Below are 15,846 nucleotides of genomic sequence, written 5' to 3'. Positions count from 1 at the left end.
TGATGATGTGAGTCTCAAAGCAGCTTTGGAGAAGCATATTGACTGGCAACTCATCGCAGCTAACTGGAATCTATTCTGACTGCCAACCACAACAGGGAAAGGCTAGAAAGAGTATATCCTTTGGGGCGCTGGGGAATCCCATGTAAAAGAGAATAGAATACTAAATAATTAGATCTGAATTCAAGAAGTAAGCATATCCACAATGGAAGTCCTAGAAGGTGGGTTTTAGCTAGAAAGACCCAACATAGGCAATCCCACGCAGCCATATCAAGGTTACATTACATTACACATACATTACATTCTTCCACATATTATTCAACACGAGGCGCATGTTTAAGTGCATGCCATTTATAACATGCAGCTGCACACGAGCTGAACCAACTACCACGTCTACTCTGCTGACCTACTATATTTTACTACGATAGTAATAGGAAAATGCAATCCAAATATTATCACTTGGCAAGTCAACTTGAGATTTGGCATGTGCGTAACCCTGAATTGGCCCATTACCCCCTTTAGAACAAGCACAGCTGATAGCCCCGGCTAAGCTGGCACGGTCGCACTGCCAATTAGATTGGCCTCAAAGCAAGCAAAAGAGCAAAAGTGGGAATGTCAATAATTAAAAGTCGGCCAAATGTTGTCATTTGTCCTCAGCGCCACAAAGCGACTTCCTGCCGCCCACATGGCACTCACCCACCCACACACATACACACATACCCCTTTGGGCGTAGCTGTGTGTGGCGTGCAAGTCGTGCACGTCCTTGCGAGCCTTTTGTTGTTGTTGCTGCCATTTTGATTTATCGATTTAAATTTTTGTTGCCGTCTGTTTGGCTCGGCTTCGCCTTGCGCTTTTCCCACATTTTCACATTAGCGGCTCAATCATTATTTTCTCGCTCACGCTATCCTTTCGGTTTGCCTTTTTTCTGCCTTTTAAATACTTATGCTTAATATTTCTGTTTTGTGTGAGCGTGTGTTTTTATCCTATTTCCTCTTATACATATGTATGTATAATAATGTACATATACATATAAAAAAATATATGTTTTTTTCTTTTCTTTTGACCGCCTGCCGTTTGGGTCGAGGTCTTTTGCGAAACTTTTCGGTGGATTTTTGTTTCTTCTTCTTCTGCCGCTGCTGCTGCTGATTCTTCTTCTGCTTCGGCTTTCGCCACCCACAACAAACGCCGTTTCCAGTCACGTTAGCGTGCGAGCACATAATACATATACACACGCACACAAACACAGGATTGCGGTGTGTCTGTGTTCTTGTTGCTGTTGTGTGTGTGTGTGTTTTTTTTTTTATTACAGCAGCGCGCGCAATTTGGGTCGATGGTAAAATAGAAAAGCCAAAAGCAAGGCAAAGCTAAACACACACACACACACACACACACACACACACACAGACGCACGCACACAGAAAGTGACACGAACATTTCGAGCAAAGGTCGTTGCGAGCAGTCCAATGCACATTTATTTCTATGCACACACACACACACACACATACATAAGCACAGCAAGTGCTCACATGTGTGTTCACATACAGACGCGTATACGTACGCCTGATGATTACAGTGCTGGCCACAATCAGTGGCGTACTCTATTTTCTCAAGCCATGAAAGATAAGAAACGAAGAAGCTGTGACTATTTTTATTATTGTTATTATTAGAGTTATTATTATTATTATTAGTTTTACTTTGCTTTAGCTATGCCTAAGCCTATCTATTGTAGGTCGTACATATTTACATGTATTTATGTATATATATTTTATACATATACATATATCATCAACATTAACATATATTGACTCTTATTCTGTTTGAACTAAGCTAGCTGGACCTCTTATTATGGACGCTGCTGTTTGCACACATGCACCTACGCTCGCCTGCTCTCACACTCATACTCAAAGCTCTATCGCTCTCCCATTCTCTCTCTCTCTCCCATTCTCTCTCTCTTTCTCTCTATTTTCGTGTGTTTCAGTTATGTTCGGCGCTGCTTTCTTTTTGTTTTACTCGCTATTTTTTCACTTATTTTGACATTTTCTGTGACTGGTTTTTGGTTTCATGTTAATTGCTCGTAGCGTCGCTTGTTCCGGCAATCTGCGTTAATTTTAAAGCTTGATTTACAGACTACAGCGAACGAATCCTTGTCGTTGTTGTTGTTGTTGTTTCTGTTTAGGTTTCTGTCCTCCTTGTTGTTTTTGGCAGCACTTCTTGCTGCTGTTGCATATGCTGTCGCTTTGCGGCTGCAATTTGCGCCCCAAAGCACACAGCACAATATTTTTTCCCTTAGTTACATGTGTGTGTGTGAGTGAGAGTGAAATGTAGTGTGCATTTTGCTACCCTGTCCCTGCATGAGGTCACTTGAGACCATAACGAGCTATTTTGGCGCATTTAGCATATGCTCAATACATATAAACAATATTCGCCTAACAGTTTTAGCTAGTTTTGGCAATTTGTTATTAAATTAATTATAATATAGCCAAAAATACATAAAAATAGCGTAAATAAATTTAACTGAATCGTTTGCTTTACATTAAGATATTATTTGATGTGTAACTTCTATAGGTATTCGTATTAGCGTTATCATTCTCGGTACAGTTTTCTCCTTCAGGCATAAATATCAGTTTAAAGCATAACTGTCTTTTTAATGGGCTTGGATTGTGCTAAGTTTTGGGAACAAAAGGATTGCTTACTTTGTGTAAGATGGATAAGATTTCGCATAAAGGCGAATATTAGAAAATAATTATTTTTAGACTGCTTTTTGCTATTCCATTCTAAATATCAAAGGATATTGGCAAAATGATATTTTAAAGGACAAAGGACCTTAAATCTGTGATTATTGCCATACATTGTTTTAAGAATAAATATTAATAAATTTGCCTAATAGCAATCTGTAAATATTTCATTAAAAATTAGTAAATATAAAAATAATGAAATAAGTAAATTACTAAACGGCGATTCTATTAGATCTGCTGAACATATATTTAAATTTGAACAACATGTTGAAATAATCGGATATTCTTATTAATTGAACATAAATCCATTCCATATTCAATAACATGAAGTGAGGCGATTGACTAATAGATAGGCGATTCACACACAGATTGAGGGATATACTCAAATAAATCATCCATAAATGCAGAAAAAGTTAGATAAAACTAATTCTTCGATGATGAGTGCTTCCCTCTTCTGTCGAACGACTCAAACTCTGCATGAATCTTGTCGACTCGTTGATTAAAATTGGTCGACTGGCAATCACAAAATGCTATCTGTACCCTACCTAGCCTGTAGGGCGTCTGAGAGTCGTATGAAGAATTTCGTCTGCCAGCTAGTTGTCTTGCTTCCCTCTGCTGTTGCCAGCCCCCTGGCCAGTGAGAGTTGGGCGAGTGTGCGAGTGTGTGTGCGGCAGACAGTTAGAAAACGAAACAGACGGCCGCAAAGGGATGTACGTAGGGTCCACGACGCAAATGTGCAGGGCCGGGTGCCGGGGGGACAGCGTCGGTTGAGTCATTAAAATGAGAAACGACTCCAGGGTGCGCACGCCTAGGCAAACATTGTGCCACGTCGTGTTTAATTGTTGTTGGAACCAAAAATAAAAAACAAAAAGAAAAAAGAGAAAAAATACCAGCAGCAAAAATAAGTAGCATAAAAATTGCGCTATGTGGCAGCAGTTGGCCAAACAAAAGGTGAATACGAGGTTTGCCCAATTTGACTTGGCCCCAAGCACCAAAAGAAACAAGTGCAGAAATGCAGTTGTCTGTATGTGTATGTGTGTGTGTGTGTCGGTGCTATGTTGTGTGTGTACAAATGTATGTTAGCAGCTGTTCAAACTTCGCTTAAATTATTTATGCTTGCAGACGTTGCGTATACGTAATTTATGCTCGACTTTATGGGTTTGCAGGGCATACGAAATATAACGTATACGCAATGTGTAACGCCTAAATCATTTTTAAAATAAATCTTTATAATTCTTTATATATTTTATTCGATATATAATATTACGTATACGCAAAGTCCAACAGTGAAATCATTTAGTATTTGATTGCAATTTCACACACACTTATTATAATAAATATTTTTATGTATTACTATTTTCACTTGCTAGTCTCTAAAATAATATAATTATCTATTTTTGGAAAACTTTTATCTAATTAATTTAATAGAAGCCTTCAATCATTTTTCTCTGTACTTTAATTTTTAATTCCATTGAAAATCATTGTATTATGCACTCCCCTATACAAAGTCAGAGATGTGATTTTTTTTAAATGTATAAATTCTGATTGCTCGATTTAATTTATGATTATCTCCACATATCACACATACGCCCCATGTAACGCATACTTTCATTTGAGTATTTTTTTATTTGCTCTTGAATTGTGAGCTATGCAAGTCAAATTCGATTTTCTGCTGGGAGAGGACTCAGCCAGACTCTGTCTTCGAAGCCCTCAGACCTCGATTGAATTGTACTTCGTCTGTCGCATAAATCACTTATACAGCGACTTGCCCTCCTCAGAGCTCTTGCTCCTACGCTCTGGTGCCTCATTTAAATATAAATTCCATTAGTCATAGTCGCAGGCAAAAGGCCAAATCACGCATAAGCCATGTTTGTTGAGCGACTGTGTGTGTGTGTCTGTGTGTGTACTTTTGTAGAAGTGGGTATACGTATTCCAGATGAAAATTGTACTCTTGTTGACAAGCTTATTGGTGACGTCTTCAAATATCTTGACACACGCTCGCATGAGGACCTAAGTGACATGTCATCGAAGGTGTCTCGCCCGTTGACATGCTCAAGGACATGTCATTAATACAATCTTGTATCGCGCATATACTATATAGGAGTTGAGAACTCTAATTAAACTCAAATGAGGATTGAGCACGTTCAATAGTTCATTTGCCCTAATAGCTCATAAACTATATCATTCAGCAGTTCATTAGTTCACTTTGGGAACGAAGCATTCGACTCAATCGTTCACTAACGATTCGTGGCTTCGACTAGTTTCATGCTTTGCATGTCTCTGGTTCACGGCAGAGGGAACTAATTCGAATGCAAACTCAATGTTGGTAGTTCATTTAAATATCAGTTAAGGGGTTTATACTAAATTCCCGAATATTAAATATATTTATAGAGTCCTTGCTTGATTAACAAATATGTCAAGTATAATCAATATAGAGCAACCTTTCTTGAAGACATCCCCGCTGACAAAAAGAGGAACAGCTGAAGAAATTGCGTGGCCTGATATCACTGCTTCACTAATGTCAATACATGTTGGAAGGAGCTCAGGGGTAAAGGGAGTATTTGAAAAATGCAGGGGCTTACTAGATGGCTTGTTGGCTTGCACTTACCATTGATACCGCGTGGGTTGGACGCATTATCCTCGTTCACCTGCCGTCCGCTCGGCTCACGTCCATCCGCAAGGTCGTCCTCCTCCTCCTCGCCAAACATTTCAGCGGACTGGTAAAGGATTTCGGCTTCGTCCTCATTCGATGTTTGCGATGATTTCACTTGATAAGTGGGCGGCACGTCGGCCATGTTGTTGAACGTGACATCGTTGTTGTGCGCCGGCTGATGCTCCTGCTGTTGGTGTTGTTGCTTGTGCACGCTCTTCGGCTTGTGGGCCTGAGCGCTGCAGAGGCAGAGGCAGAGCAGCAGGAGCAGCATGAGGCAGCATTGCGGCTGACCACGCCTACGGGCGTGCCTATTGTTGTTCTTATTTTTGTTATTATTATTAGTTGCAGTTGTAGTTGTTGTTAACGTTAATAATACTAAGCGTTTTAAAATATTTACACAATCGACAATGTACGCGCACATTATTGATAACAAAAGCTTTGCATGGTGTTTTGTTTGTTTCGTATGTTGTTGTTGTTGTTGCTGTTTCTGTTTCTGTTGTTTTTGTGGTTGTTGTTGTGTATAAGCAACATTTGCATTTGTTGCTGGCACTTGTTGGCAACATTTGTGGGCGGCCCGTAGGCGACCGCGTCGCCGGCGACTGTTGAAATCTATCGTTGTCGTGGTGCTATTGCTGGCTGGCAGCATGTTGCTAAGGCCCATGTTGCCAAGGCGCACAATGTTGCTGTAGCTAGTAGCCTTAGCTGTTTGCTGTTGTTCGTGGTGCTGCTGCTGTTGCTGCTGCTGTTGCTGTTGCTGCTGCTGCTGCTGTTCTTGCTGTTGTTGTTGCACTAGTTCTTTTTCTTCTTCTTGATACTGCTGCCATTGTTGTTTGCTGCATGTTGTTTGCTGCAACATTGGACCCGTTAAATGTTGTTTCTGTTGCTGTTTGTTCCTACAGTTGTTGTTGTTAATGTTGTTGCAAAACCGTTTGTTGTCGTTGTTTGTGTTTGGTGAAACTTTATTTTGATCGTTTTCTCTGCGCTGTAGAAAACAGTTCGCTCACTTCCTTTCTATCTCTCTTTTTCGCTCTCTGCCCTCTCTATCCTTGGCCTTCTCCTTCTCACGCACTCTCCCTCTAACTTTCTTACTTCGCTCGTTCGCGGCTATTGGCTATTATGCTTTTGCATTGTTGTTGCAATATCACACGAATTTATATACACTACTATCATAGATAACAATTAACACAGCAACGCACTAGACAAGTAACTCGCAGCGGTTGTTGTTGGTGCTACTGTTGCGGCGGCTGCTGCTCGCGCTGACGCTGGCCGCAGCATTTCCACTACGTTGACGTTGCGTTCGTATTTGAGGACGGCTCCTGGCCGGGCCATGTGTACGTGTGTGCGTTGCGTTTCTCTTTTCTTTTTGGCAACGTAAAGCAACGCTGTGTGCGTGCCTGTGTGCGTGTGATTGTATGCCGTGTGTGCGTGTGTATATGTGTGTGCTCGTGTGCTTGTGGAAAATTTCCCTGAGTTTTGCCAGTGTAGCACACAGCACGACTAGCAGGACAGCACTGCTGACGTTGCTGTGCCGCTGTTAACGTCGCTGGCCGTGTGCTGCAGGCCTCACTGGAAGGGATACGACAACGACTCCCAGCTGGAAGGCAGTCAGATCCAGTTTATGGCAGAGCGTGTTTTACATTGAATATATTTGATGTTGTTGTTTCTGTTGTTGCGCGTGCGCTGGTATTGTTTACATTTTCGCATTTACATTGAACTTGCACGAGCTGTTAAATCTGCAAAAAGAGAGAGCAGACGATAAACAGCTCAAGTTAGTCAAACGGTTTTTGCACGCCAGCTTATGCTTAACTAAACAATTTGCATGCTCTCTGCAAGCGCAGCACATGCACTCGCGCTCACTTGGACTCTCACTCTCACACTCTCTCGCCCTCTCTTTGTTTGCGTGTGTGTGTGCGTATTTTTTTGTTTGCTTACACGCTCTACTGCTTATCTCAGCGTTCTTATCGCTGCTCACGTTTCTGTTATTGCTTTCGTTTTCTGCTGCTGCTGCGGCCGCTACTACCGCTGCTACTGCTACTGCTGCTGCTGCTGCTGCTGCTGCTGCGACTGCGGCTGTGTTTGTTGTTTTAGCTTACGCTTACAATTTTACTTTCATTTAGTTTAGTAGGTAACACGCACACACAAATACACACCCAATCTCTCTCTCTCTCTCTCTCTGTCTCTCTCTATCCCTCCCTCTTCATAACCCTCTTCTACTCTATTGCTTTCTCCCTCGTTCATTGCTTCATTTTTTTATGTAGCTGCTTGTGGCTGTCTCTGGGCTTTATGTGCGGTTACGTTCATTGTTATGCTTTGAGTAGCTGCCGCTAATGTTGTACCCGCATCCCCGCCGCGCTCCATGTGTTTGTGTGTGCTTTTGAGCCTCGCAATTTTTACAGCTAGCCTGAGTGTTTTTTTTTTTTTCTGTTTTCTGTTTTTTTTTTTTTTTTCTGTATTTTTAGCCATAGGCCGCAGCTTAGACAGGAATCTCGATTCTGTTGGAACTATTATTAATTATGGCATTTGATTCTCTAGGGCTGTGTCAAATTTAGGCTTGCTGCGAATTGCGTAACATCTTATTTTTATAGCTATATTTATTTTGATTTTGTTCTTTCGTTTGCATTTACGTAACTTCATATATCTACATATATACATAAATCTAAAAAGTTTTATAGCGTGATATGAAATTCTTATACCTCAAAAAAAAGTTCCATATATTTTTAGGTAATTGTTTATATTATTTTATAAAGCATAGTTTTTAGCGCTTTTATAATAAATCATTATTGCTTTAAAGTTTTGCATTCCAAGAGTATTATCTATTAAAACTTACTAATATTATATTATAAAGTAAAAAACTATAGAAGACAGTTAATGCATCAACAACTAACGATCATAAAATAAATATTTTTTTCTTTTAAGATAATTTCAAGAATTTTTCCTTTAAATTTTTTTACATTTTCTTACAAACACCATTTATTTTTAAGTATATTCAACAAAGTGTTTTATTATCAAATTAGTAACATGTGATTTAATGTTTAAATTTTAATATTGTTGGTATATTTTTCACATTAATGACTCAAGTATTCGACTCGATTAAGCTTTGATTTATATAAAATTTCTGTACCAAATAATCACCGCACTTAAAGGATTTATTTAGTGATTGTTTATTTATAATAAAAAACACTTTTTTAAATTGAGAATTGTATTAAACACACGTTATTGAGCACAGAATTGCAGAAATTTTTATCACAGGTTTCTTAAAAGGCAACACTGTGGCTAGGTAGCGTATTATACATGTTTCTTAAACCGTTATGCCATTTATTCTGTTACCTTCCTCATTATCATACACAGCTTAGCTTTGCTTAGCAGAAAGAATAACTGTGCTTAACATTAATTGCGACAGCTAAAAGTATGCCATAAAAATGTGCAATTAGAAGGTCTTATACATTTCTACTCTCTCCCACCACATATTCATCTATCTCACTGTATCTCTCTCTCCTTCTCTGTCCCGCATTCACTGACACACGCATTTAGTTTACCGTTAAAGCTAAGCTTCTTTTGAGTCTTGCTCAAATTGTAGCAACTATTATATCATTGGACGACTTAAAGTGGGGCGGGGCCAAAATATAACAGAATAAAGGAACGCCAATATTTTTGATTCTTCTTCAAGTTTCTTTTATTTGGCTGGCCATATATTTGTTGTCTTTGTACACTGCAAAAAACGTAAAAAAGCGAAAGCAACGTTTTGACCTCTTTATGAAAGGCCTAAAGGCACGAGAATACACGCAAACGTACATACACATACACACCCAAAAAAACTCACACACACACACACGCAGAAGCACATTTGCTACAATGATATTAACATTTCTGCACTCACACACACACACACAAACACACACACATTCAAACATACACATACATACGTACACAAGCACAAGCAAAGCGCTGTTTCATTTTTATTGCTTGATTATATAAAATTTGGGTTTGCCTTCAATCTTTTGGCAGAAATTTCCATTTCGCTCTGCATATCGTCATACACTTTAACTCTTCATTCCTTTCCGCTTTTCATACTACTTTTTTATGGTATTTTTTGAAAGTGCAATCAATTTTCAGCACACACGATTAAAAGTTTCTGCACACACACACATTGGCATAGAATTTTTTTTATTGCTTTTAACGCACCGTCCGCTTATTGGTCCTGCGAGGATGTTGTCAGCGCAGCGCACGAAAACGATTTGACTCCTTGGCCAGCCAGCGGAGCTGCTATGAGCCTCGGGGCCGCAGCGACAGAGCCGAATGAATGAGAAGCGAGCCGAGCAGAAACGACGCGCACGCGAGCATCGCTCGACCGCTTCCAGTTGCGTGCTTTGCACAGCAGCTCAGCTTGATTGCTGCAGACTAGTGCCGCTCTCGCGTTCTCTCTTGGGCCTCTACTCTCCCATTCTCCCATTCAGCTCTCCCCCGCCTTCACTTAGTTTATGTGCCAGTTGCTTTTGGTGTTGTTTAAATTTATAATTAATTAATTTATTATTCTGGCATTTTGAATGGTTTAATATTAGCTCTCTCCCACTCGCTAGCTGGCTCTTTAATAGACCCACTCTAGCTCTCTCTCCCTCTGTTACTGTGGCTTGCTCTTTGCCTTCCAGTTTATAGCAAACTTTAGCTGAGAGCGAGGACCGTTTGCTAGGCTCAGGTAGACTGAGCTGCCAAACATACAGCAGTAGCACCAGCACACACTACAAGAAATAGAATTCGTGCACGCGTTACAACACTTACAAACAGTCACACACAAACACCCGAACACCCAAATTCGCGTACACACACACACATTCGCGTACTGCCGCACTCACTCACATATATAAACACACACACACACACACACACATCCTCGCACAATTGTATTTTGATTATGCCCGGTTCGGTACGCCGCATAGCTTAGATATTTGTACGCACAACAATGCGACGTCGTAAACGACCCCCCTTTGGCTCTATATCTTTTGTTGCTCCCGTCCCGCTGAACCCCCCCCCTCCCCCTCCTTCGCTCTACTCCATTGATAGCCCCAGTTCGCTATATCAAATATTTATAGAAATAAGAAAATGAGAGGAATTTACGCACGAAATTTAGGACAACGTACAGGCTATGCTCTAATTTAGCAGATAAACAAGGTTTAATCGAATTTTTTAGGAAATAAGAGAATAAATTCTAGATAAATTGTAATATTGTTAACAAACAAAAGTATGTTCGAATAATGTGCAAGGATAACAAACAACAAAATGTAAACCATAATTACTGATAAAGTATTTGACAGTACAGTTTCGATAGAATAGTGTATATAGCGTTAAAAATCGGTATTATATTCATACATATGTATGTACTTTAACGAAGAAACAAGTTAAAGAAAGTCAAAGAAAAGACAAAAATAAATTAAATGAAATGAATCCAACAATGGAGAGCATCCACGCGGGACAAAGTTTGCACGTTTGTCATAGAAGTGAGCTCTAATAGGCAGTTAGATCATTTATTTTATGCACAGTCTCATAATAAAAACGCCAAAATATATCATTTGTAATTATAATTTGTGGGCAGACACAGGACAACAACAGAAAAGGTGAATCGGGGCATTGGATATAGGAGTTGAAGCCACATCCTTGGGCCGGCACATGGCGCTGTCTGCACTTGTCAGATGATAAAGTTATTTGTATATATAAAAGCCGTCAGCCAGCCGAACAAATGGCTCAAGTCAACTGTGGCCAAACAAAAGAGTTATATAACAATAGATGGAAGACACAATACAGCGGCAAAATAAGAAGAGATAAACTACAGACAAGTGGAGAGCTCTATCCTTAGAACAAAATGCCCTGCAGTCTCAAACATTGCTCTAGCTCAAACATAAGCTATCTCTTTGTAATTCTGTATTTAACAAACGACTGAGGTCAATTCGCTGTCGGATTATTATAATGTGGAAGTACATACCATATTTTAAAAAATATCAATATCAATCAATATTTAAAAACATGGCTGCATAAATATTTTGCGACAATAATAATAAAAATAAGTATTTGTTATTTAAATAAAAAGCATCCCTTAATACCCAGTATTCACCATATTATATTAGTTTATACTATTTTATATCATATTCATGGTCATATTTTGAAATACACAGTTTGGCTTAGCTTCCAGCGTATCTTAATGCGAGATCTTTCCAAAACAGCCTACTTTATCTTTTTGATATGATTATACAATTTTCGTTTGATACATAAATCTCAGCTTGAGTGATAGATCCTCCAGTTGTATATGTGCGTTGGCAATTTAGTGGCAAATTAATCTAAATTAATTTTCGCACATGCCCTGGAATCATTAGAAGAGGGTATACAAAACGCTGAGGGTATACAAGCCTCGCTCGCTCCACTGTGACCCGTTTTGCCTGGATGCCTAATAAAGCATATAATATGATTATTAATCAAATGTGGCGTATTGACTTTTCATTTGCTGAAGGATGCGACATTTGGAATTAGCTCTCAGCATACGCAATCATAAATCAGTTGGGGCGGGCGTGGCAATGGAGGCGGCGTCTTGAATGCGGAGAAAGTTTTGCACTCTGAGCGTGTGACGGGCTTTTCTGGCACTTTGCTTGGATTGTAGTACGGCTGACAGCTCAATGCTGTTTAATGCGCCAAAAACTTACGAGCTGCAAACACATTTTAATGAATGACGTAGTCAGTGGCAAGGACACTGCCTCCCACCCACCTCAGCCAGCACAGCACAGCCCCGCCCCCAAGACCAACCGCCCAAGGACGAATTCTTTTCCGACTCGAGGCGGCACACAATTTCAATGAACTTTGATAAATCGCTGCGACCGGGGCTGAGGAGAACTGGATGAAGGGGGAGAAACCACAGCGTAACCCCCACATGGTTGGTTGAACTTCCTATTTTGGCCATAAGCAGGGCCTCGCCTGGCCCTCGAAGCCCCTTGCCCAACCGTCCACCGCCCACCGCCCCCCGCCCCTGCGCACCTTCCTCTGCCCAGCATTAGCAGTATTTTTAGATATGCCTCCGTTTTCGGCCAAATTTATTTGGCTTATGCAAATTGTTTTCTGTTCCAGCAGCTTCCTTTATATTTACTAATTACCATCAGATTAACCTGGTGGACATTATTATATTTAGATGTGGATCTATAATTTTGATGGCCGTATAATACGTTTAATCATTTAAATTACCTTTGTTATTGCAAAATTCGTACTGGCATAGAAAAGATTATGAAAATAATTCGTGCCTAATTATATGTACTTATGTAAATCAAATCAAAATATGAAACAATTTACGAATATATTTAGATAGATTTATGGAAATCAGAATTACAAATCGTCCAGCAGGAGGATCAACTTTTGAGTGTAAACATCACTAATGACTGACTGGAACTAGTTTTTACAATGAGCAACAGAACTAATTCAGCGATCAGTCTGCCTATACCGTATTAATTGAACCATTTAATAATAGCTTATCCAAAGCCTTCAGGGTATTTTGTACATTTTATATTGTTTTACGTAAATCTTATATTAAATAAAATCTACTTCTTTAGGCATATTAATATCATTCCATTTCTTATTTTACTATTTCATTTTTATTTTTATTTTATTTTTTTAATTATTTGTTTATTTATTTAGTTATTTTTGGTAAATTAATCTATTCTTTTGATTTAACTTAATAGCTTATGTATTGTGAGTTTGATTTTCCAATTACTTCTAGATTATTCATGCCTATATATGACTTTACCTAATAAATAATTTATAATAAAAATGCAGTGAGTAATATTAGAAGGGTTTTTATTTTTCGACATCAAATGTCCATAAGTCATGTAATATTAATACATAAACCAAAATAGGGCTCCCTCATTATCATTGTTATCTCGTAATATGCTATAGAATTTTAGTAGCTGATTACATTTAAGTGAGAATAAAACCATTACCGTTATTATCCAAACGATGATGATTAGATATCTATCAGGGCTTAGCAGTTGCTTAACTTATTTGCAACTCTAATTCATGCTTTTTACTTAATCCAATGGTTAGCTTGGTGCTGGCTGGCACAGCCACAGCGCATTAAATTGAATATCTATTTTTGTTTTTATTTCTATTTTGGAAGCTTGTAAATACCAGAGCCCATGCCCCTAACTACCGCCCACAAAAGGACAGTTTATCAGCGCAGTTAACCACACAAGCAGAGGGAGAGCTTATCAACTTTATAACAAGCACAAGCTAAACAAACTGCTGGGTAAATGTATGTATGTGTGTGTGTGTTTTTTTTTTTTTTTTTTTTTTTTTTTTTTTTTTTTTTATATTCGTTTATTAACAATTTTAATATTACAAGGTGCAAGTTGCGTGGTGGCTAGGATAGTAAGGGGGTGTGTGTGTTTATGTTAGTGTGCATATACATGCCCATAATTACCAGACACTTGAGCCACATGCTTAAATCCTTGCCTTTGAGCAAACAATTCCAGAAAATTATACAGCTCTCACTTACTCTCTCTCTCTCTCTCTCTCTCTCTCTCTCTGTCTGTCTCTCTATCTCTGACTCCCCCTCTCTTTCTTATATTAGCTAGCTATCTCTTTTCGTAGCCATACACAATTAGCCGCTGCCTGAGCCCATGTTTAATGCATCCTTGGCTCAACACACGTATTTATCCAAGAAGGCAAACCCAAAATTGCGCATACGCCGCGTGTTGCGCTGCCAAAGTTTTCTATTGCTCGGAAGAAGGAAGAAGGACATCGATATTTAGGTAACGGCCACGCTAGAGCAAGCTGTAGAGCAGTAACCGCATTTACTAGCCTCTCCAAATTGTAGTTCCCATGGGGGTTACGAAATATCCAAAAGAAAGAGCATATCCAAAAGAAGAGAACGCAGCAAGGCATAAAAAGCTGTATAGAATGTTGCAATCAGTTAATTTAAGTGCAGGCTCAAGTCGGGCCAAAAGCTAGAAACAAAAGTAATATAAAAATATATACTGACTGACTATAATATACCCTGCTGTTTTATATGAATGGGAGAAAGCCACCATGATAGACCTCATAATTATCGATTTAATTTTTCCATTTACCGAAACCGCACAAATATATAATATATTATTAATCTAAAAATTATCAAATCGAATTTGAGATATTTTATAATACCCTAGTTATCATACTTACTTTTCACTTAGGCCCATTTTATTTCATTTCAATTCATTAAGACTTCACTCCTTATTTAAATACATATTTTAATATTATTATTCCATAACTTCATCCGTGAGTACCTTACGAACTGAAAAATCGCAGTTGTTGGATGTGTTCACAGCTCAGCATTACTAATTAGAGAAATCTAATCAGCAATCTAACATTTTATTTTATTTTTTTTTTTTTAGAATCACTTATTAATTTCTGAGGTTTTCTTACATTTTATTTTATAATTACTTTCGGCTCTTGGTATCAGAATGAAGCATTAGAAATAATAGCCACTTCTCATTTCAATTGTTGGCTATTTTGATCATGAATGAGGCTACTCTTTTCATGCACTTCACTACTTACAGGGCATACAAATCGCAAGCAAGGGCAGCCACGAGTGCCAACAACAACAACAACAAGAAATGGGAATTTCAATGTGCATACACACGCATATACACACATAAAAATATATACATATAGATATATGGGTGTGTATACGTATATGTACATGTGCAGATATATAAACAAACACGCAGAACAGCAAGAGAATTCTACTGGCTGCTAAACTGTGGACAAAGGCGGCCAAGACGGGGCGTGGCAGGCGCTGCGAAGGTGTGAGAGGAACCGGGTGGGAGATGGGCGCAGAAACTTGGGAAGGTTTTGCCTGCAGGGCAGACCAAGCGCAACTAAACGCACACACACACACAAACACACACACACACACAAGCACTTACATACACACAAAGGGACGTACATACACGAAGGCACAAGTGGCTACTAATGCAAATAATTTACAAGTAGCAAATGTGGGCGGTGGGCGTGTAACGTGACAGACGCGGAGGCGAAATGTCGACAACAATAACAACAACAGCAATAACAATAACAGCAAAAGCAACAACAAAAGCGAAACAAAAAAAAATAAAATGGAAGAAAAATCAACGAGAAAAGCAGCAGTAGTAGCAGCAAGAACAAGACGAAGCAGGAGGTGGGAGGCAGGAGGCAGAAGAGGAGAAGAGGAGAATCAAGTAAAAGGACATTATGCGTCTTTTCACATTTGAGAAAAAGGACAAATTTGTAAGGACAAGTGTAAGCGAGGCGAAGCATGAGCACAGCCTCAGCCACTGCCTCTGCCCTTACACATACACACGCGCACACACACACACACGCACGCACACATAGCTGTTTGTAGGGCAGATGCCTTTTCATGGTTTCGAGTGAAAATCAATGCGCTTAATTTGTGGAAAACAACAACAAAAAGTAGT

The 15,846-nt window shown here is 39.1% G+C and overlaps 2 protein-coding genes across 12 annotated transcripts in view; both read right to left on the bottom strand.

Annotated features, from left to right (window-relative positions):
• The window catches only part of Nckx30C (solute carrier family 24 member Nckx30C), a 41,488-nt gene extending 35,101 nt beyond the window's left edge, over positions 1-6,387 (bottom strand). For 9 of the 11 annotated variants that reach the window (XM_089257640.1, XM_089257637.1, XM_089257641.1 and 6 more), the window contains exon 1: positions 5,342-6,386. In XM_089257640.1, the coding sequence (XP_089113766.1) occupies positions 5,342-6,242 (901 nt within the window). In that variant the 5' untranslated portion in view covers positions 6,243-6,386. Of the gene's footprint in view, positions 1-5,341 lie in introns of all 11 variants that reach the window. The other 2 variants (XM_089257639.1, XM_089257647.1) reach the window with 2 other exon arrangements.
• Positions 1-15,846, bottom strand: part of LOC115564197 (uncharacterized) — a 104,805-nt gene that overhangs the window by 51,886 nt on the left and 37,073 nt on the right. The gene's annotated exons all lie outside the window — the stretch shown is intronic.

This window comes from Drosophila navojoa, chromosome 3, assembly GCF_054131105.1.
Source record: "Drosophila navojoa isolate 15081-1374.11 chromosome 3, UAZ_NAV_1.0, whole genome shotgun sequence".
Taxonomy (NCBI): domain Eukaryota; kingdom Metazoa; phylum Arthropoda; class Insecta; order Diptera; family Drosophilidae; genus Drosophila; species Drosophila navojoa.
This window is presented reverse-complemented; position numbering and strand designations above follow the sequence as displayed.